We start from the raw sequence: 22,776 nt of genomic DNA on the forward strand, positions 1-22,776 counted from the left end.
CAGATAATAAACTCACTTCCTGATCTCTCAGTCAATCAACATCTTCCATCCCATATATCTCTGTAAAGCAATTAAAAATAGGGACACAGAAGTTGTTATCAAAGCTTCCCACTGCCCCTCTTTCTTGGATTTCCAGGAGGTTTTGGGCCGATCGAGGTGCTGGTGATGGATGGTAAAAATAACTTAAAGCAAACGTGTTAATCCCACTTCTGCCCCTTGGATGGTATTGGTCACAAATACAGCTGACTACACGCCTGTCCCTGAAATTTACAATGACAGAGTGCCCAGGTATGTCCTTTGGCCTTTGCCCCACCCAACCTACTCTGCGGGCAAAGAGAACTTCCCCATTGATGTATTTTGGGAGTGGCCTATTCTCATTTAACCAGAATGTTACTTTGTTTTTAAGCTCAGGGTAGGTTTCTATTTGATAATTTTTTAGCTCTGGGACCCCCGTTAATACAATGATGTATGGGCCGAGTCAGGCGGTAAGTCGACAGTTTTTAGGCAGGAATTTGTCTGCAACATATTATTAGTATTATTAGTGTCTTTTTCCAAAGCACGGGTTTCCTTAGGCAGGATTTTTGTGTTTTTTTGCCTTGCCTGCGTCTCCTTCCCTGGCATCCGTGGATCTTTATCAGAACCAGCTAGTCCTTTCCCAGGAGTTTTGGTTGTCAAGCCAGTGTTGACAGGAGCCACAGAGGTCAAGATGTTTGTTGCTTGGAGTACCGGCTCGCTAGCCAGAGCTACTTTGGGCTTCTGGGCGTTTGCAGTAGCCAAACTACTACTGGATATACGCTCAGTCAACATTTTTAAGGTGTGGAAATTATCTACAGTGGACTGTTCGAATCTCTCCAACCTTTCACTGATTTCTTTTGATCTTTCAACAAGGGGTAGGTTTAGAGACTTTACTAGTTGCTCAACCTGTGACATAAATCCATTAAGTAATTGTGACAAGGGAATAGTTGAGTCAGCCCCCGAGGTGCTAATTGACGCAGGGCTCTCCTCTGTTCTTAAGCGCCTACGGGCGCGGAATGAGTGTGAGCGGCTTCCTGCCACTAGGATACCTGGTACGTGTAGTCCCCCCCTCTCTGTGGCCGCGCCGGATGTCGGGAGGCTTGCGGCGGTGGAGGGAGACCAGCCCCTGGAGCAGGGAGCAGAGTCAGTGCAGGTAGGTTCTCCCCAGAAAAGCAAATGGTTGAATTTACAGTTTTAAAACTACACAGACAGGCTACAATGGTCGGCCTGCAGCCATGTTTGCAATGACACTGTTGTGGATTTCATAATGGGTGCTACAGCTCACTAGGGACTTGTAACTTACAGGCCCTCTGTACACTTGGTACCATATACTAGGGACTTATAGGGATCTATGACAGAATATCGAAAGACAGAAAATCGACCTACAGAAACATCGACGCTGGAATATCGAAGGCAAGTATATCAACATCCTATCTACAACATGGTAAGTACAAAAATATTCAAACAAAAATATAGATGTTAAAAATATCGTTATTAAAAATATCGTTTTTTATCTGTTATTAATAATGTGTAAAATAAAGTAAATAATACTTAAATATAAAATAAACATAGTTAAAAAAATGTAATAATGTTTACAATTATTAAATAATACATATATAATAATAATACATTAATTAAACATATACATAAAATATATAATATATACTCACTTAATAATAAGTTTTAATAATTATTTTAATTACTTATAAATATTTAAAAATACTATAAATTACAAATACATCTACACACATAAAATAATAACATAAAAAGTAAATAATTAATAATTATATTTAATAAATTAGAAAATTATATATACTTTCAATATTTTTCAAATTAATTAAATACTACATTATCTAAAATAATACAAAATATATTAAATAGAAAATAAATAAAACTACTATTTAAAGTCCCAAAAAATACAATATTGAAAACATTGGATAGCGTAGGACGTAAAATTACTTTTCCCACTCCAGAAAATGCAACAGTCGGGAAAGTGTTAAATAGAGTGGGGGTAAAACTTACTATTCACACTCCAGTGAGTGCAACAGTAGGGAAAGTGTTGGATAGCGTAGGGGTAAAAATTACTATTCCCACTCCAAAGAGTGCAACAGTAGGGAAAGTGTTGGATAGCGGGTGGGTAAAACTTACTATTCCCACTCCAGTGAGTGCAACAGTAGGGAACGCGTTGGATAGCATAGGGGTAAAATTTACTATTCCAACTCCAGACGGTGTAACAGTAGGGAAAGCGTTGGAAAGCATAGGGGTAAAAATTACTATTCCAACTCCAGAGGGTGCAACAGTAGGGAAAGCGTTGGATAGCGTAGGGGTAAAAATTACTATTCCAAATCCAGAGGGTGCAACAGTAGGGAAAGCTTTGGATAGCGTAGGGGTAAAAATTACTATTCCAACTCCAGAGGGGGAAACAGTAGGGAAAGTGTTGGATAGCATAGGGGTAAAAATTACTATTCCCACTCCAGAGAGTGCAACAGTAGAGAAAGAGTTGGATAGCGGGAGGATAAAACTTACTATTCCCACTCCAGTGAGTGCAACAGTGGGGAAAGTGTTGGATAGCATAGGGGTAAAAATTACTATTCCCACTCCAAAGAGTGCAACAGTGGGGAAAGCGTTGGATAGCGTAGGGGTAAAACTTACTATTCCCACTCTAGTGAGTGCAGCAGTAGGGAAAGCGTTGGATAGCATAGGGGTAAAAATTACTATTCCAACTCCAGAGGGTGTAACAGTAGGGAAAGCGTTGGATAGCGTAGGGGTAAAAATTACTATTCCAACTCCAGAGGGGGAAACAGTAGGGAAAGCGTTGGATAGCTTAGGGGTAAAAATTACTATTCCAACTCGAGAGGGGAAACAGTAGGGAAAGCGTTGGATAGCGTACAGGTAAAAATTACTATTCCAACTTCAGGGAGTGAAACAGAAAGGAAAACGTTGGATAGCATAGAATTTAAATATCACATACTCATAAAAAAAATGCATATTTAAAATAATGAATAATTGAATTTTACATAAATCTACATCATTTACAAACAATTAATAATTATTAAAAGCAATTACAATTGAATATTTACTTAACAATAAATTAACAATAAATACCAATAAATATTAATTAATTAATATTAGTCACCAAATAATAAATAATAAACAATAACATATTTTTCATTACAAAAAATATAAATTACTTAAAATTAATTCACAATGAAAAATTATTAAATAATATTATTTTTCATACCAAATAATACTTTTTATAAAACATTGATTACCAATTAATAAAAAATAATTTCAAATTAATAAAAATTAATTACCAAATAAAAATATTAATTGCCAATTAACAAAATAATTTACTAATTAACAAAGTAATTATCAATTAAAAAAGTAGTTAACAATTAATAACATTAATTACCAATTAAAAAAATTGATTATCAATTAAAATAATTAATTGACAATTAATAACTAATTGTAAATAAAATATTTATCCATACCAATAAATAAATAGAAATCCTTAATTAATTACAATTAAATTACTTCCCACCCAATTCCCCTATAAACCCACAACCCGCTACAGAAATAAAAACAAAAATTTATGAAAATTAATTCATAATTCCTAAAAATTAATAATTAATTTAATATATTTAAATTACTTTCCACCCTATTCCCCTATAAACCCACAACCCGCTCCGGTACTAAAACATAAAATGTACTTAAAAATAACATTATTAATATATAAAAATAGTACACATATAATTTAAAACAATTAAATTACTTAACTAAAAACATATTACACATACATAGTAAAATACATAACAATAATACAAATTTCGATATTAGTAACATCGAAATTAGTTACATCGATATATATGCTATAGATATTACTAACTTCGATATTACTTACATCAATATAAAAAAAATCGATATTACTTACCTTAGGGTCGATATTCTGTCCAACGATATTCTTGACCTCGATATTCTATACCTTCAATATTTCCAACTCAATATTTTGTAGGTCGATATATATGAACTCGATATTTAGACTGTGTACCGACTTACAGATAGATTAAACATGCCAATTAGGAGTAAAGACAATTTTGACATGTTTTAGGAGCCAGAGTACATACACTGGGGCCTAGTTAGCAAATTCCAAGTGCACGGAGTCAAAACACAAGCAGCACCAGTCGAAAGTCAGGCATTGTCCTACAATTACATCATTTAAAATGAAAAACCTGCTGCTGGTTATGCGTTTTTTCGTTACTGCAAACTTCCTTCAAACAAATACCCACAACCCACTTCCTGATAGAAAATTAAATATTTCTATGTGTGATTAAAGTGCAAAGAAAGAGAGGCTACCTACAGCCTTAGTTCACTTACAATCATAAAACCAGATTATTGGTGTAGGAATCAGCATCATTTCTTGAATACAAAGAATTACTATAAAAGAAAATATTCATTAAAACAGCCTATTTATTTAGCATAATATGATTCCAGAAGTTACAAATTGGCCCCATTAGATTTTTGTAAGCCAGGATGTCTATCTACCATAATGATACAAATGTCAGTTGATGTTAGTAACTAAACCAAGTGGGCATTCACCTATAAATACGTTTCTGAAATTGATGATAGGAGACATAACATCGAAATAGCATTCCAGCAATATATGTCTATGGTAGCAAATTTAGTCTATGAAAGACAACTAAAAAAATCCAAATATCAACAGAACATTTTTAGAATAGTATCAAATTAAAATATCACTTCATACTAAACCAAATATCATCTGCTGAAACTGGTGAGTGTTGTTGTCTAATCTAACAGTGACATGTTTGCAATTAATTAACTTTTGATAAAAGAGAATCAAGGTAGAAAATGGTGAGAATGGATACAGAATATAGAAGAAAAGAAAAAGGTAAAATCTAGGAAAAGGAAAAACATTTTGTTTCTGCTAATATTTTGAGGTTATTATTGCTTGTGTTAAGTAGAGACGTAATCAATACTAGGTGAATGGACATGAACATAAACAGAAAGGGGGATGGAAAAGTTTTACACAGAAAGAGATCTGAGTCTTAATTAGTTAAAAGCAAAGCATCTTGACCTCAATCTCTGTCCAATTGTACACTTATCTCTTCATTTCAGTTCAAATCTTATGGATATTTGGTTTCCCAATATAACATATGTTCAGATTCCAGCCTTGTAAAACCCTGTTACCCCCTTGAATGTAATTTCTCGTGGTGTGACTGCCATAAAATTTGAGTAATTCTGTATTGCTTCGTAATTCTTGGTTAAAGGTTTGAGCACCCGGATAGGTGAAATAAATCTTGACTTGTTTATGGGCCGTTTGAGCTGTAAACATCTGTCCTTTTTTGTTGTGTGTATATATCAGATAATATATATCAGTTTTGCAGGTTATGAAAGTATTAATTAATAATCGTGTTTGATAGAGAGCCATATATTTTTTTTCTTAATGCTGTTTTTACATCACTTTTAGGTTATACATGGGAAGAAACCTTTAACTGAACATTGGAATATGGAGCACTCCTTTGAATACAATGGAGTGCTCTGAGCTTCTACTGGCTGGGAAAAACCCACAAAGCAAAAATTCAATGTTGTTTTACAAAGGACTCTCGGAGCCTGAGGGGATGTAAACCCCCTTGGACTACGAGAGGCGCTTGTTTTATTTATAAATACATTCTACCCTTTAGGGCAGAATGTTCTAACAGCCTTATAGCCCTTTGCAGATGGGCTACACTGGCCATTAAAGTCCTGCTCCCTTGTTAAAGGCCCGAACTGAATGCTGGATTGGGCCTTTATTGGCCAGTATATCAAGCTATAAGGCTATAATATTAGTCAGCCACTCTTTATTTGTCAGCCCTTTGAGATGACTGGGAACAAAGTCATCTTCGAGGGAGTGAGACCCTCAACATGTTTACCCAATGATCTTTCAGTCATTTTACAATATTATCCATTCTCAAAATATCTAAATGTTTATTGATTATCTTGGAGCGTTTACTGGGTTCCTAATTACATATTATTATCAGACATATCAGGGTAGCTTCTTCCTTTTCTTTAAGCTGACATTTAATCATTAGTTCATTTATATATCCTCTTTCTTTGAAATCAAGCAGCCAATCTTTTCTGAAGTCCTTGTCTCATCTACAATACAACAGCCACAGCAAACATTAGGGGGCATATTATCAAGGGGGTTAATGTCCGCTTTTTTGGCTTTAAAAGCCAAGAAAGCGGAGATAAAATTATCTCCCTATTACCTAGCTGTCGCTAACACCAGTTAGCGACAACTAGTAGGAGATAGCGACCATCTTGGGCCCGGCTTTGCATGTCAGTGATATTTATCACTAATGACATGCAAAGTGGGCGTGCAAAGATGTTAGCGACTGAAAACAGTTGCTAACATCGCTATCTCCTATTACCAACTTTTGGAGATATTCGCGCTAAGCGCGAATATCTCCAAAAGCTAACACCTGCCCTGAGCAGTTCTTAGCCATGTTATCCAATGGGAGGTGGATAACATGGTTAAGAGCATTAGCTCAGTAATGCATGAATATCGCTGACTTTTCAGCGATATTCATGCATTGCGGCGATTTTTATCGCATTTGCGATAAACCTTGGTAATACCAAGGTTTATTTGCGGTAAAAATCGCAGAACCTCAGCGGTAATTTTTTGTCTCTAACCAAGCAATAGCGATAATTATCGCTATTGCTTGGTAATATGCCCCAATATTCATAAGCTCACAATTAATGCAACAGATGCAACTGCAAATGCTGTCTTAAATCTTATAGATGAGATTACATATAACATTTACTGGTTATATTATGTTGTATTGCTTAGTTACAATTTGCTTTTATGTGTTGTTATTTTTTAGTATAAATATTGTGAGGTCATAAACATTGCATTTTGTGTACACGTTAGAGTTTTTCTAGATAAAGTGTGAGTTATGGATTGTGCTCCTAACCATAATTTACAAATGTCAGTCTTTATTTGTTTTTATTTTTCTTTATGTACATTTTTGAAATTCTTTTAAACATAGGTTGAGATTTTATCAAAGCTGACCATAACTTTGCTTTATACATTGTTTTTGAGTGAATTCATTTTTTTTAATCATATACCAAATCCATGAGTTCCTTGTGCCCCATTCTCTTCATGCAACAAACATCCACTGCACACAGCCTTTGACAGCGCTTGTTTCAACCTTACCTACCTGCATTAGCGAACAACTTTTCCTGTGCAGTAATTTTACCTAATGGTTTAAACTGAACACTTTTCCCTCAGCCAATGGGTGTTTCATTTCAGAATGTAGAGAATACAAATGATAGTGAATACGTAATGATAATATGTTTTTACTAATAGATTCTGTTATTGCTTAACACAAAGTTATTCACATTATCAATCTCTAAAATATGGAATTCTCTTTCAGCTCCAAAGGGGTATAATTACCTATCGCATGTGGCTCGCAATTAGCTTTTACCAGTAGGTGCATTAAATGCAGAAACCTTTTCTGTTAACATTTTCAGCCCTCCTTGGTGCACATCAAGTGCACACTCATTCACGTGCAAGTAAACCACAATTTGTTAGTTTACAAAAAACACTTTATGTTTTCAACCTTTTTTCAATTTTTTACACAGTTTACAAAAGAAAAATTCACAAAAGACAGAGCTCAGACCACTATCGACCTCATGTCTTAGCCATATGTAATTTCAAAACACTTAATACAAATGTGCGATAAACAAATAAATGGTGAACAATTCAAACAACAGTGACTTTTTAACGTAAAAAACATTACCATGAATACATGGACCACAAAAACTTATGCATTTGTGAAACAGGAACTTTTTCAAACAGTTAGAAAACACGGGGAGACAATAAAACACAACGTTTTCAATAGTTGGACTCCCACGACCTGAACAGGGATTAGTCAATTAAATTACAGGAGTATTGCCCATTTCTGCAACAACTGACATTGGCCAACTGGCCAAACAAAAACCCAAAAAGAAGGGGAATGCCGACGCGTTTCGAATCCTGATTAGCGACTTGCAGGATTCTCGTCAGGGCAGTCTGAATCTAGTCCATGGGAACTGTTTAAAATGAAAAACAAAACAAAATGTTTACTATCTAGCGGGTCCTCTAGCCACTACTCTCAGGACAGTGCGATTACCATACAGTTCATACCTTGTATGAATCCTGCCCACAGTCAGTTCTGTTTGAGTGGAAAATGTCGTCTAGGCTTGTTGGCTTGCGCTGCGTTATTCCTGGAAGCTTAGCCACATCTTCGCCACATGGGGTGAAGTTCTTCTATTTTTTTAGACACCAAACCGCGGTGGCCGTAGTGGGGGTTCCGATTACACAGCCGCGTTTCTCCGCCCAAAAAGCAGTTTGTTAAGTGTCCGTGAGGGTTCCGATTATCTCCGCACGGAGGGCAGTTGAATGATTATCGCAATATGTTTTGGAAAGCTTCCGAACAGTATACTAGCTCCACCACAACAGACCAAGGGTTGTCCGACAACCCTTGGTCTGTTGTGGTGGAGCTAGTATACTGTTCGGAAGCTTTCCAAAACATATTGCGATAATCATTCAACTGCCCTCCGTGCGGAGATAATCGGAACCCTCACGGACACTTAACAAACTGCTTTTTGGGCGGAGAAACGCGGCTGTGTAATCGGAACCCCCACTACGGCCACCGCGGTTTGGTGTCTAAAAAAATAGAAGAACTTCACCCCATGTGGCGAAGATGTGGCTAAGCTTCCAGGAATAACGCAGCGCAAGCCAACAAGCCTAGACGACATTTTCCACTCAAACAGAACTGACTGTGGGCAGGATTCATACAAGGTATGAACTGTATGGTAATCGCACTGTCCTGAGAGTAGTGGCTAGAGGACCCGCTAGATAGTAAACATTTTGTTTTGTTTTTCATTTTAAACAGTTCCCATGGACTAGATTCAGACTGCCCTGACGAGAATCCTGCAAGTCGCTAATCAGGATTCGAAACGCGTCGGCATTCCCCTTCTTTTTGGGTTTTTGTTTGGCCAGTTGGCCAATGTCAGTTGTTGCAGAAATGGGCAATACTCCTGTAATTTAATTGACTAATCCCTGTTCAGGTCGTGGGAGTCCAACTATTGAAAACGTTGTGTTTTATTGTCTCCCCGTGTTTTCTAACTGTTTGAAAAAGTTCCTGTTTCACAAATGCATAAGTTTTTGTGGTCCATGTATTCATGGTAATGTTTTTTACGTTAAAAAGTCACTGTTGTTTGAATTGTTCACCATTTATTTGTTTATCGCACATTTGTATTAAGTGTTTTGAAATTACATATGGCTAAGACATGAGGTCGATAGTGGTCTGAGCTCTGTCTTTTGTGAATTTTTCTTTTGTAAACTATGAAAAAAATTGAAAAAAGGTTGAAAACATAAAGTGTTTTTTGTAAACTAACAAATTGTGGTTTACTTGCACGTGAATGAGTGTGCACTTGAAGTAGTTTGGAGGCATAGGCAAACATTTCTATTTCATATTGAGTGGCCCTGCCTACCCTCCTTCCCCTTGGGCCCAGCCACCCTTGTGCTTTTGACTCCTTGGTGCACAGCATTCCTCATGGCAGCAATTATATGTGTTGGTCACAAAGTGGTCAATTCATGAAATATATTAACAAGAAGGTCCATTGTTATTGTGGCAAACAACCCATACTCACCTGAAGAGTAAATGTTTCCCCAGCCAGTAACCCAGCAGTTTAACCCAGAAGGGAATTCGACAGATGAGGCCGGCAGGCAGGCAGGCATTATAAAATCAGTGAAGTTCAACGTGGTTTCCAGCTCCATTAACATAATATCGCCGGGCGTGCCTGCATGGGTGAATAATGAGTTGAGAATGATAGTCTTGACTGGAGAGCACACCGAGTTTGGGTTGGATTTCGAGAGCTGGTACATCCCCAGGCAGACAGTGTAGGAGGACTGGGTTATGTTTCTGAAAACAATAACGTAAAACAAAGAAAATGTAATCAAAATGGAGAAATGGATCAAATGTCACATCAATCCGTATTGTGTTGCTCTTCACAAACATGAAGGACAGTCTTGCCCTGAAAAGGGATGATAAGACGTCAAGTGACAACAATTGAGAATCAGACATACAATTTGTGAATTACAGGCTAAACGTTTCATAAATCTGTTACTTCCACCAGAGCCTACTCAAGTTCTCAACCTGAAATCAGTTTTCACCGCCAGCCAGATATTCAGAAATAATTTTCTACCACCCATCTATTCTCTGGTGGTGTGTGTTTCATTGCTTTCAAACTCAAAAATAAATTATGAAAAATCCTAAAATTAAAGCATTAGGAATTCGATTAAAAATGGAACCTGATTTGATTATCATGTGATGTGTATAACGTAAATCAGATTTGGTGGAAATGTCTTGATCAGACATTGACCCAATGTTTTTCTGTGCCACTGGAAAGCATTCATTCCTTCTATCATTTCATCTTTGACAGTGGGTACACCTAAATGCACTTTTTTTCATAGCTGAGGCTATGTTTGTTTTACCTTCTTTGTTTTCTTTTTTATTTATATTCACTATCAAGACAGTAAAAATAGAGACACAGAAGTCAAATAAGCATTTACAGCAACCATGAACATCCAGCACTTAAACACGTAAATTTATAAAATGCGCAAATGTCACATCCTAGAAAAAAATGCCTTAATATTGAGATAATACTTATGGATGAATGGAGAGGAGTAAAACATAAATACATAAATAAGTAAATGAAAAAGGAACCGGGTAAAGTGAGCAAGAAATGTACTCTTTTGCTTTGACTGCTGCTTTTTATAGTAGCATTATGTTATGGTATTGCAACTCTGGTTATAGGCTTGGTGAGTATCATCGAGCCACAAACTGGTAACAGATAAGCATGGCAACAAAAATAAAGTCCTTTATATTAAACCCTAACCGACTCCTTAGCCCCAACATTACACTCCATGGGAAATACATTTACAGTACAATTAGGAATCAGAAACATAGAAAATCGCTTCTTAGTGGTGGCTGAGTTGGGATCAAGATGCAATCATGTACATGTAATTTGCATCGTCCTATTGATAGTGAGGTATCACGTATTATCCCAGTGAACCCCATTATATAACCCAAGTGGCAACTAATAGAGCTGGAAAATCATAACGTATTGTTGCCTTTTAAGGTAACATTTTTTAGCAATAGACTGAAAACATGATGTGGATAAAAAAGGCTGTTCTTGTGTGATATTATCTATGATAAAGTAACACCACATGGCCACCACCTGACTTATATCAGGTACATTCAGTGACATGTATAAATTGCCCGTTTTACCAATTGTGATAGGGTGATCATCCTTCCAAAATAGGATGTGTCTTATTGATCTCCCTTAGGACTTTGGGGGCTATTCACATAGGTAACTTACACTTGTGTGTAATTTCCATGTGTATTTACTCTTACAATTTTGAGTAACTTTACTATTTTTGGTTATTCACAAAATCTGAGTGTAAAGTTACTAAAAAATATAGACTTCCACATCTTCACCCCGTAAAACAGGGGGTGCATCCATAGTTATAGGTGCCTAAAGGAAACAGTTATGAACTGCACAGCACTTCACCAACCACTTGTACTACAACAACATCCATGGAAAATAATGGAAGTATAGATCGAAAACAAAACTCCATAAGAAAAACTGATAAATTAAATACATTTATTTACAATGTTTAATGGGAAAAAAACCTAAAAATATACATTTTGTATTAAATTCTAAATTATTTTAGCAAACTTCAAAACATTTAGTAACATTCAATTGTATTAAAACATAACTACACTACTTTCACTTCATTCAAACTTTTTTTATTTCTAAAATATTTTTAATCATTTCTCAAAAAACATAATGTATATATTGTTTTCATATTCCCTAAACTTCATTATATTGAGATCAACAGCCCATTATGAAGTCTGCAGATATTACAATATAGCGAACAGCAAGCTTTTTTATTTAACCGAAAGACTGGAAAAAGGTTACATATATTTACACATTGCACCTATCGTAGTGCGGTTGGACTTACTTGAACTGCACAACGTGGGGTTCCTTCACATTCATCACAGGCGCTGACGAAGGCCACACCGGCCGAAATGCATTCGCCTTTTTGTTAACATTAAATGGAGCCGCCTTCTTATCCCCGTTGTGGTTTCTGCTTCTTTCACTGGAGAGGAGGTTGCTGTTTTCATCAATTCCACGCGTGTCCCAGAAGCGCGTTTCAGAAGCCCCCTCAACGCAAGTGGCCTGGAGACTCTGGCTCATGCTACGGCATTTTTCTTTCTTCCATGATGTGGAAATTCACCAGGCTCGCCAGCAGTCCGATATGACTTGGAGAGGTTTAATGAGGCATCGCTACAACTCGGACGGGATCCACTGCCCTCCCGCCCCCGCCTATCTCCAACTCGGATTGTTGACTGTTGAGGAAACGGGGACCCGAGGCAGCTCCACAACTTGCGGGGTCCCAAAACGCTGTGCAGAGTGCCCTACCCCCTGCTATTTTCCCGGAACCTACCTGGAACGACCCTAAGCTTCACTCACCTGGGAGCCACTGCTGCATCCTGGGAAACTGAGTCCCGAGTTCGTCTGGACCAGCTGAACTGAGTTAATTGGAGCTGAGGGGCGGAGCGGACATTGCACCTATCGTAGTGCGGTTGGACTTACTTGAACTGCACAACGTGGGGTTCCTTCACATTCATCACAGGCGCTGACGAAGGCCACACCGGCCGAAATGCATTCGCCTTTTCGTTAACATTAAATGGAGCTGCCTTCTTATCCCCATTGTGGTTTCTGCTTCTTTCACTGGAGAGGAGGTTGCTGTTTTCATCAATTCCACGCGTGTCCCAGAAGCGCGTTTCAGAAGCCCCCTCAACGCAAGTGGCCTGGAGACTCTGGCTCATGCTACGGCATTTTTCTTTCTTCCATGATGTGGAAATTCACCAGGCTCGCCAGCAGTCCGATATGACTTGGAGCGGTTTAATGAGGCATCGCTACAACTCGGATGGGATCCACTGCCCTCCCGCCCCCGCCTTTCTCCAACTCGGATTGTTGACTGTTGAGGAAACGGGGACCCGAGGCAGCTCCACAACTTGCGGGGTCCCAACACGCTGTGCAGAGTGCCCTACCCCCTGCTATTTTCCCGGAACCTACCTGGAACGACCCTAAGCTTCACTCACCTGGGAGCCACTGCTGCATCCTGGGAAACTGAGTCCCGAGTTCGTCTGGACCAGCTGAACTGAGTTCATTGGAGCTGAGGGGCGGAGCGGATATTACACCTATCGTAGTGCGGTTGGACTTACTTGAACTGCACAACGTGGGGTTCCTTCACATTCATCACAGGCGCTGACGAAGGCCACACTGGCCGAAATGCATTCGCCTTTTTGTTAACATTAAATGGAGCTGCCTTCGTATCCCCGTTGTGGTTTCTGCTTCTTTCACTGGAGAGGAGGTTGCTGTTTTCATATATATATATATATATATATATATATATATATATATATATATATATATATATATATATATATATATATATATATATATATATATATATATATATATATATATATATATATGAAGAAATCCCCGCCTGTCAATGGATGACAGGCAGCAGCAGGGTGCAGACCTCGCAGCGCCACAGCAGACAGGCAAATGAAGCTCTCCAATAATCCAACTCAAGTGAGTAGCAGGTTCAAAACATTTATTGAGGGGTAACGCGTTTCACTCCACTGGGGAGCTTGATCACACAAAGGCACTCATAAAAGTGGGGATATATATACAACAAGTGGGAGGGGCTTGATTGGGGAGAAAAAACGCCCAAAAATAAAAAAACAGCAAAGTAAATAAAGCAACAGTGTCTACATTAATCCAACATGTTAGACACACATGGGAAACAGCATGTACCACATGAAAATTTACATATTAAAGAAAACACAATGCTAAGTGATGAGAAAGCAAAACTGGCAAGTATTTAGGCAGATCAAGAGTAAAGCAGCGCTGCATGGTTCATGAAGGTTGCGAATGAGTAGCATGTAAAATAACATAGGAAGTCACGACAAAGTGCCAAAATAAGTATTTACATGGAAACAAATTAAGCAAACCAAAGGGTCAAAGAGCGCGCTGAAAACAATTACGGCATGGTGCCTGAGTCAAATATCTGCACATAAGAGTAATTAAAACAAGGGCAATATATCAAAGAGCATATTAGTGAACATATAGCGTGGCAAAACATAGCAAGCTGCGAGAGACATGTGAGCTCAAATAAGGACAAGGGAGGAGAATACCAAGTGCTAGAAAATAATCATAAAAAAAAAAAAGAGTGAATAAAATATATTAGAGAGCCCAACCACAGATGTGAAAAGTAAAAGTGAGAGGAGAGGGAAAGTAACAGAACAATAGAGGAGTAAGGCAGCGGCAGCACAAGAAAATAGTGAAAAGCATGGCAACAAATCCTATTCAAGTTACAAATATAACAAGAGTCATGATTCTAAGGTTACGCCATGCATAGCATGTGGCAAATGAGCCAACAGTCAAACAATGAGCCTAAACTGAGCGAGAGAGAGGAAAAGACTGGAGTAAGGAACAGAATAGTAATGACCAGACCACCTAACTAAGGACAGAAGGAAGCTTTATAAGAAGCTTTTCAAATCTTCAGTCAAGTTAAGACCATTGGGGGCTTTGGTGTCGAGGGACAAAATCAACTGGGTTTCACGCTGCCTGAGCATTTTTTCACGGTCGCCTCCACGGCTGGGTGGAGGTACTGAACAGAGAACCGTGTATTGGAGGTCTTTAAGCATCTTGTTGTGGACCAACCCAAAGTGTCGAGCAACCGGATAGTTGCTATCGCTATTTACAATGGCCCTTATGTGTTGCAAAATTCTCTGATGCACTGGTAGTTTGGTGCTGCCAATGTATTCTAGGTTGCATGTGCACTTAAGTTTGTAGACCACAAACTCTGATCTGCAAGTGAGGTATTCCTTGATGGGAATAGGAGTGTCACAAAAAGCAGTCACATAATGGGTGGCATTAGTAGCAAAATTGCAAGCACGGCAGGAGGTGCATTTAAAAAAGCCCATTTTGGTGGTTTTGTTAGGTTTAGGAGGATTTTCAGGTGCAATTCTATCGAGTGCATCGCGCATGGACGGTGCACGTCGGAAGGTAATGGTAGGGGTATCATTAAGTATTGGACCGAGTATTGGGTCAGTCAAAATGATAGGCCATTCTGTGCCAATAATGCGTCTGATCTTACGCTCATGTGTGCTAAAAGTAGTTATGAGCCTGACAGTGCATTGTGAATCATCCTGATTATCATTGCTAGTAGTAGTACAATGCTCTCTGGGCTTTAGTAAGGTGGCCCTATCCAGTGATGAGGCTTTAGCCAAAGCTTGATCAAGTATGGCCCTTGAGTAGCCCCTTTGCAGGAAACGTTGCTTAGATTCCTCAAGGCAAGTGGCAGTTGAATCAGGGTCACTGCAGACTCTGCGAATGCGAATGAATTCGCCAAAAGGGATACTGCGGATGGTATGGGCAGGGTGAGAGCTCTGTGCGTGCAGGATGGAATTTCCCGCTGTACTTTTTCGATGCAGTCTGGACATGAGGGTATTGTCCCTGATGAACAGTTGTACATCCAAAAATTCAGCTTCAGTGCTGCTGAGGTTAGCAGTAAATCTCAGGTTCAGGCTATTGTTGTTGCAATCTGATACAAATGAGAGGGCTTGGTCTTGAGTGCCCTTCCAGATGATACAGATGTCATCTATGTAGCGCCAGTAATGGGCGATACAAGGCGACCAGTGAGCATGTGTGACCCTGAGCTCGTGCTCCTCCCACCAACCAACATGCAAACATGAGTAGCTGGGAGAGAAACACGAGCCCATAGCCACACCGCGTAATTGCTGGTAGATGTTATTCCTGAAGCGGAAATAGTTGGAGGTTAGGCACAATTTAATCATAGCAATTAGCATGGAATTATGTTCTCTGAAACAAATGGCACGTGAGTTTAAAAAATATTGACATGCATTCACACCATGCTGATGGTTAATAGAAGTGTAAAGGGATTCAATATCAAGAATCAAAAACAGATAGTCATTGCACCACACAATATCCTCAATCTTGGTCAAAAAGTCAGTGGTATCTTTGAGGAAAGAAGGAAGATTCGCCACATGGGGCTGGAGAAAGAAATCAACGTATTTGGAGATATTTTCCGTCATACTTCCAATAGCTGATATTATAGGTCGACCTGGTGTGGGGGTAACAAGTTTGTGTACTTTGGGAAGAAAGTACAGATGCGGAGTCACAGGATGATCCTTGGAGAGGAAGTTGCACTCATCCTTAGTTAGAAGACTCAGTCTTTTCCATGAAGTTAATTGTTTGCGTATCAGGTTATGATTCTGGACCATCGCAAACTGAGATGAGAGGGTGTAGCAAGTAATGTCAGACAAATGTCTTTCAGCTTCCAGGATGTAGTCCGAGGTTTTCCATAGAACAGTGTTGCCCCCCTTGTCAGCACTTTTTATGACGACATTGTTATCGGACTGTAATTTACTTATGAGTAGATTATACTGCCGGTCATTGTACTTAAGTTGTTTGCGTTGTGTCATGATGGACCTATTGAGAACCTTTAGTTCAATGATGACACGGTCGCTGAAAATATCCACTGCATCACGGGGCATTAAAGGAAAGAAGGTTGACTTGGGTCTGAAGGATGTGGTTGCTGACTTGTTGACATTAAACACTTGACTGACAGTAGGCGTAGTTTGTGAAGTGCCTTCGAATGCGAGGTCGTACAAGTCTTGTAAACCAGCATTGTCGTTGACTTGGAGGTTAATTTCCATGTTAGAAGGATTAGCTACAGCCCCACTTTGTTTACGTTTGGACTCTAATTTGAAATACTTGATAAGTTTGATTTTTCTGACAAATTTATACAGATCGATCCTAGTTTGATTGTAGGAGAATTTGTTGGGAGGGCAATAGGAGAGACCAAGGGACAGAAGTTGTTCCTCTGCTTTAGTGAGGATGGTGTCAGATAGGTTAATGACAGTATTATCAACAGTACCAATTATCTGCGCCAGTTCTTGTTTGTTTTTACCTGCGAGGTATATATATATATATATATATATATATATATATATATATATATATATATATTCACTGAAAAAACATAGGTTTCAGGGACGTTATAGTTAGAAATTACTATTTACCTTTTTTAATGCTAATTTTTATCTATAACGTCTCTAAAACCTATGTTTTCTTTTAGTGAATTTCCATGTTTTTTTAAAATAATAATTTCTAACTATAACGTCCCTGAAAACTATGTTTCTTTCAGTGAATTTCAAAGGTTTTTTTAAATGCTAATTACTAACTATAATGTCCCTGAGACCTATGTTTTTTTCAGTGAATTTCTAAGGTTTTTTTAAATGGTAATTTATAACTATAATGTAGTAGTTGCATTTGCAGAGTGGTGCAGACAGGAGGCTGGGCCTCTGACCAACATTCAGAGATTCCGCTGCATAGGATTTATAGGAGGAACCAGGGGGACTTCTTGGCCCCCAAAGTCTCTCAGGAGTAAAGTAGACTATATCCTACAACCCGTACGGTGCCAGGAGGTGTGTTTGCAGAATGGTGGTGAAAGAGGGGGGTGGCCTCCGAAGTCCTCTTAGCAATCATACTGTGTGGGACTTACTGACGGTAACAGGTTGGGTAGTCGGCCCCCAAAGACATCTTTGGGGGTCAACTACCCCTCCTATTATTTCCAGTAAGTCCTACACAACAGGATTGCTAAGTTTTCAGAGAAGTCCATGCCCCCTTTGCCCACCATTCTGCAAACATGCCTCCTGGCACACTCTTGATTGGGGGATGGAGCACCCTTTGCTTGTGGGGGTCCTTAGGGACCTACTAGCCGACTTGTTAACTCCAGTAAGCCCCACACAGTAGGATTGCTGAGAGGTAGACACAGGCCACCCCCTATTTCTCCACCACTCTGCCAACGCGTCAGCTGGCGTACTTTGGATTGGGAGATAAAGTCCCCATGCCCCCTGAAGGTCCCTAGTGGCAACCTAGCCCTCCTGTTATCTCTAGTAAGCTCACACAGATGGATCCCTGAAAGTGGTCTGAGGCCATGCCCCCTTTATACAGCATTCTGCCTCCTGGTGCACTGCTGCTTGGGGGACGAAGTACACTTTTGTCCTGAGGCCCTCAGGACACAAAAGAACCTCATCTCCCCACCAGCAGTGCGCCAAGAGGCACATTTACAGAGTGGTGTAAAAAAGGGTGTGGCTTAGGACCACCTCTCAGCAATCCCACCTTTGGGAATTACTGGAGGTACCTGGTGGTCTAGTTCGCCCCTAAGGACCCTTGGTATTCAAGGGAGCTCAATCTCCCAATCTAGAATGACCCTGGAGGTGCAATTTCACAGTGGTGCAGGGAGGGGCAGGGACTCCAGCGAGCTGCTGGCTTTTCATTAATTTGCTTTTCAGAAGGTGGCTGTGGGCCCGCCTTCCCTATATTATTTTTGGGCCCTGGGGACCCCATCCCCCAGGGCATGAGCATTTTTTTTTTTTTAAATGGGAAGGGGGCCAGCGCCCTGCCATAGAAAATGGCAAGGTCCCAGGGGTGGGCAGCCCGGGACATTGCAGGAGCCGACCCTGGGAGTTGGCAGTCCCCTTGACCAACTAGGGCTCCAGGAGGGTGGCCTCGTGGCACCCTCTCAACTGAATAAAGTCCCTGGGAGGTGGTGGACCCCGGGGGTCTGCAACAGACCCATGCATTTAAATCAACAGTGCCCCAGGGAGGTGGTGGTCCCTGGGCAGTGTGAGGATGCTCCAGCCCACCTACACTTTGCTTTTGAAAGTAGCCCCGGGGAGATAGCAATCCCCAGGGCTGTGGGGAGGCTGCGTGGCCCACGCATTTAAATCATATAACCGCAGGTAGGTGGTGGTCCCCGGGACTTTGGGGCACCCACGAGGTCCCCCGCCCAAAATAATTTAAAGCCCCGGGGAGGTGGCAGTTGCTAGGCCTCGGGGGCCCCACGAGACCCGCGAGGCCTCCAATCCTAAAATACTTAAATGCCCCAGGGAGGTGGCAGTCCCCGGGTCAGCATGGGAGGGCAGGAGCCCTCCACACAATTTTTAAAAAGCCCTTGCGAGGTGGTGGCCCCCGGGGCTGCGTGGGTGGTGCATGCCCCAAACATATGATAAACGTAGCCCCTGGGAGGTAGCAGACCCCGGGGCTGCAGGGGCCCCCACATGCCCCCACATATAATTATCTTATTGCCCCGGAACCTGGCCCACATGGGGGCTTAAAGAAAAAAAGAGCAGGAGACCGCGCTTCATTTAAAAAAAACATTTTTGTCCAGATTCGTGCACCCAGCGCAAATTCAGTCAACAATATAAAAAGAAAAATGCTTTGTTGGGCCCTGGGGGGCCCTGTGGGACCCCCTGTGCAGGCCTGGGGCTAAGGGTGTTTCTACCATTGCCGTCTTTTCTTGTTTTGTACTATTTTCTTATGACTTGGTTCTACCGAGTCAAAAGATGGCTGCCAACACATTTTGGTTTGGATCATTGGCAGCCAATCAGAATGAAGTGTGTGCTTCGGAGGGGAATGCGAATCCTCCTTGGCCCTCAGATATCAATATTTAAATTTTTTTAATTTTGCCAGGAACTACTACTATGGATTTACACCATTTAAAAAAAGGGTCCTTTCTGAGCCATGAGCTACCTTTTTGCCAAATTTGGTATAATTCCATTCAGCAGTTTGGGTTGTAGCCAAGACTAAAGTTCCCACAGAAATTGACATGAAGAAAACGTGTTCTTGGGCCCCTCTTGACGAATCACCCTGAGATGTTCAAGACAGGAGCTGACCTGAGTAAACCATTAGTTTTGAAAATTTTACGAAGATTGGTCTAGCGGTGGCAAAAGAGAAAACGCTTTTTGAATAGAAACAAGGTCCTAACTATAACTACCTACTGGCGACCGCCAGTAGGTAATATATATATATATCAGTTTGGCAGTTATTAATGTGCAGTGCACTGAGCAGCTCACGAGGAGCCCTTTAAATGGCTGAATTGAACATTATTGAAAAGTGGCAGTATCGGTTTCACTAAGAACTGTTGGTATTTATTTTTGGACTACTGATGAATGCGATTGTATCATCACGTGTTGCCTCACCCACTGGCAATAAAAAGATACTGGTGACGTAAACAGAAGTCCTTTGCCTTGAATTTGCAGCCACTTTTGCCTGTGAACAAGGATGTAAAATGATCTGAAACGCGTTAGGCTGATGTAATTATACTCGTGAAGCTGCGAACTGCGCTGCAGCGTTTATATGGAATGTACTGGTAAAGAGTGCGTCCTGAAGCTTTGGGCACTTTGTGGAACTGAATTAAAGCACGGCAGTCTTGCCGTGTGGACTGCACCACCGCTGGAGAGTGAACGGTCCAGTGGGTGCCTATGTGGGAAGCCCGTGATCGGTTCATCAGTTTGGCAGTTATTAATGTGCAATGCACTGAGCAGCTCACGAGGAACCCTTTAAATGGCTGAATTGAACATTATTGAAAAATGGCAGTATCGGTTTTACTAAGAACTGTTGGTATTTATTTTTGGACTACTGATCCTAGAATGCTATTGTATCATCACGTGTTGCCTCACCTGCTGGCAATAAAAAGATACTGGTGACATAAACAGAAGTCCTTTGCTTAGAATTTGCTGCCGCTTTTGCCTGTGAACAAGGATGTAAAATTATCTGAAACGCGTAAGGCTGATGTAATTATACTCGTGAAGCTGCGAACTGCGCTGCAGCCTTTATATGGAATGTACTGGTGAAGAGTGCATCCTGAAGCTTTGGGCACTTTGTGGAACTGAATTAATGCATGGCAGTCCTGCCGTGGGGACTGCACCACCGCTGGAGAGTGAGCGGTCCAGTGGGTGCCTATGTGGGAAGCCCGTGATCGGTACATCAGTTTGGCAGTTATTAATGTGCAGTGCACTGAGCAGCTCACGAGGAGCCCACTAAATGGCGGAATTGAACATTATTGAAAAGTGGCAGTATCGGTTTTACTAAGAAGTGTTGGTATTTATTTTTGGACTACTGATCCCAGAATGCTATTGTATCATCACGTGTTGCCTCACCTGCTGGCAATAAAAAAATACTGGTGATGTAAACAGAAGTCCTTTGCCTTGAATTTGCGGCCGCTTTTGCCTGTGAACAAGGATGTAAAATTATCTGAAACGCGTAAGGCTGATGTAATTATACTCGTGAAGCTGCGTACTGCACTGCAGCCTTTATATGGAATGTACTGGTGAAGAGTGCGTCCTGAAACTTTGGGCACTTTGTAGAACTGAATTAATGTACAGCAGTCCTGCCGTGGGGACTGCACCACTGCTGGAGAGTGAGCGGTCCAGTGGGTGCCTATGTGGGAAGCCCGTGATCGGTTCATCAGTTTGGCAGTTATTAATGTGCAGTGCACTGAGCAGCTCACGAGGAGCCCACTAAATGGCTGAATTGAACATTATTGAAAAGTGGCAGTATCGGTTTTACTAAGAACTGTTGGTATTTATTTTTGGACTACTGATCCCAGAATGCTATTGTATCATCATGTGTTGCCTCACCTGCTGGCAATAAAAAGATACTGGTGATGTAAACAGAAGTCCTTTGCCTTGAATTTGCTGCCCTTTTGCCTGTGAACAAGGTTGTAAAATGATCTGAAACGCAGAAGGCTGATGTAATTATACTCGTGAAGCTGCGAACTGCGCTGCAGCCTTTATATGGAATGTACTGGTGAAGAGTGCGTCCTGAAGCTTTGGGCACTTTGTGGAACTGAATTAATGCACGGCAGTCCTGCCGTGGGGACTGCACCACCGCTGGAGAGTGAGCGGTCCAGTGGGTGCCTATGTGGGAAGCCCGTGATCGGTTCATCAGTTTGGCAGTTATTAATGTGCGGTGCACTGAGCAGCTCACGAGGAGCCCACTAAATGGCTGAATTGAACATTATTGAAAAGTGGCAGTATCGGTTTTACTAAGAACTGTTGGTATTTATTTTTGGACTACTGATCCCAGAATGCTATTGTATCATCACGTGTTGCCTCACCTGCTGGCAATAAAAAGATACTGGTGACGTAAACAGAAGTCCTTTGCTTTGAATTTGCTGCCGCTTTTGCCTGTGAACAAGGATGTAAAATGATCTGAAACGCGTAAGGCTGATGTAATTATACTCGTGAAGCTGCGAACTGCGCTGCAGCCTTTATATGGAATGTACTGGTGAAGAGTGCATCCTGAAGCTTTGGGCACTTTGTGGAACTGAATTAATGCACGGCAGTCCTGCCATGGGGACTGCACCACCGCTGGAGAGTGAGCGGTCCAGTGGGTGCCTATGTGGGAAGCCCGTGATCGGTTCATCAGTTTGGCAGTTATTAATGTGCAGTGCACTGAGCAGCTCACGAGGAGCCCACTAAATGGCTGAATTGAACATTATTGAAAAGTGGCAGTATCAGTTTTACTAAGAACTGTTGGTATTTATTTTTGGACTACTGATCCCAGAATGCTATTGTATCATCACGTGTTGCCTCACCTGCTGGCAATAAAAAGATACTGGTGACGTAAACAGAAGTCTTTTGCCTTGAATTTGCGGCCGCTTTTGCCTGTGAACAAGGATATATATATATATAAATTAGTTCAGCCACAGCCAAGGACGGAGTGTAAACAAGCTCGCGGGTGCGAATGGAGTACACTCTT

At 40.7% G+C, this 22,776-nt stretch overlaps 1 protein-coding gene across 1 annotated transcript in view; it reads right to left on the reverse strand.

Moving 5' to 3' along the window:
* Nucleotides 1–22,776, reverse strand: part of LOC147703609 (serine protease 33-like) — a 134,683-nt gene that overhangs the window by 52,422 nt on the left and 59,485 nt on the right. Inside the window, exon 3 of the mRNA XM_086931946.1 lies at nt 9,709–9,980. Coding sequence (XP_086788072.1) covers nt 9,709–9,980 — 272 coding nt within the window. The remainder of the gene's footprint in view (nt 1–9,708; nt 9,981–22,776) is intronic.

This window comes from Lissotriton vulgaris, chromosome 7 (genome assembly GCF_964263255.1).
Source record: "Lissotriton vulgaris chromosome 7, aLisVul1.2, whole genome shotgun sequence".
Lineage (NCBI taxonomy): Eukaryota > Metazoa > Chordata > Amphibia > Caudata > Salamandridae > Lissotriton > Lissotriton vulgaris.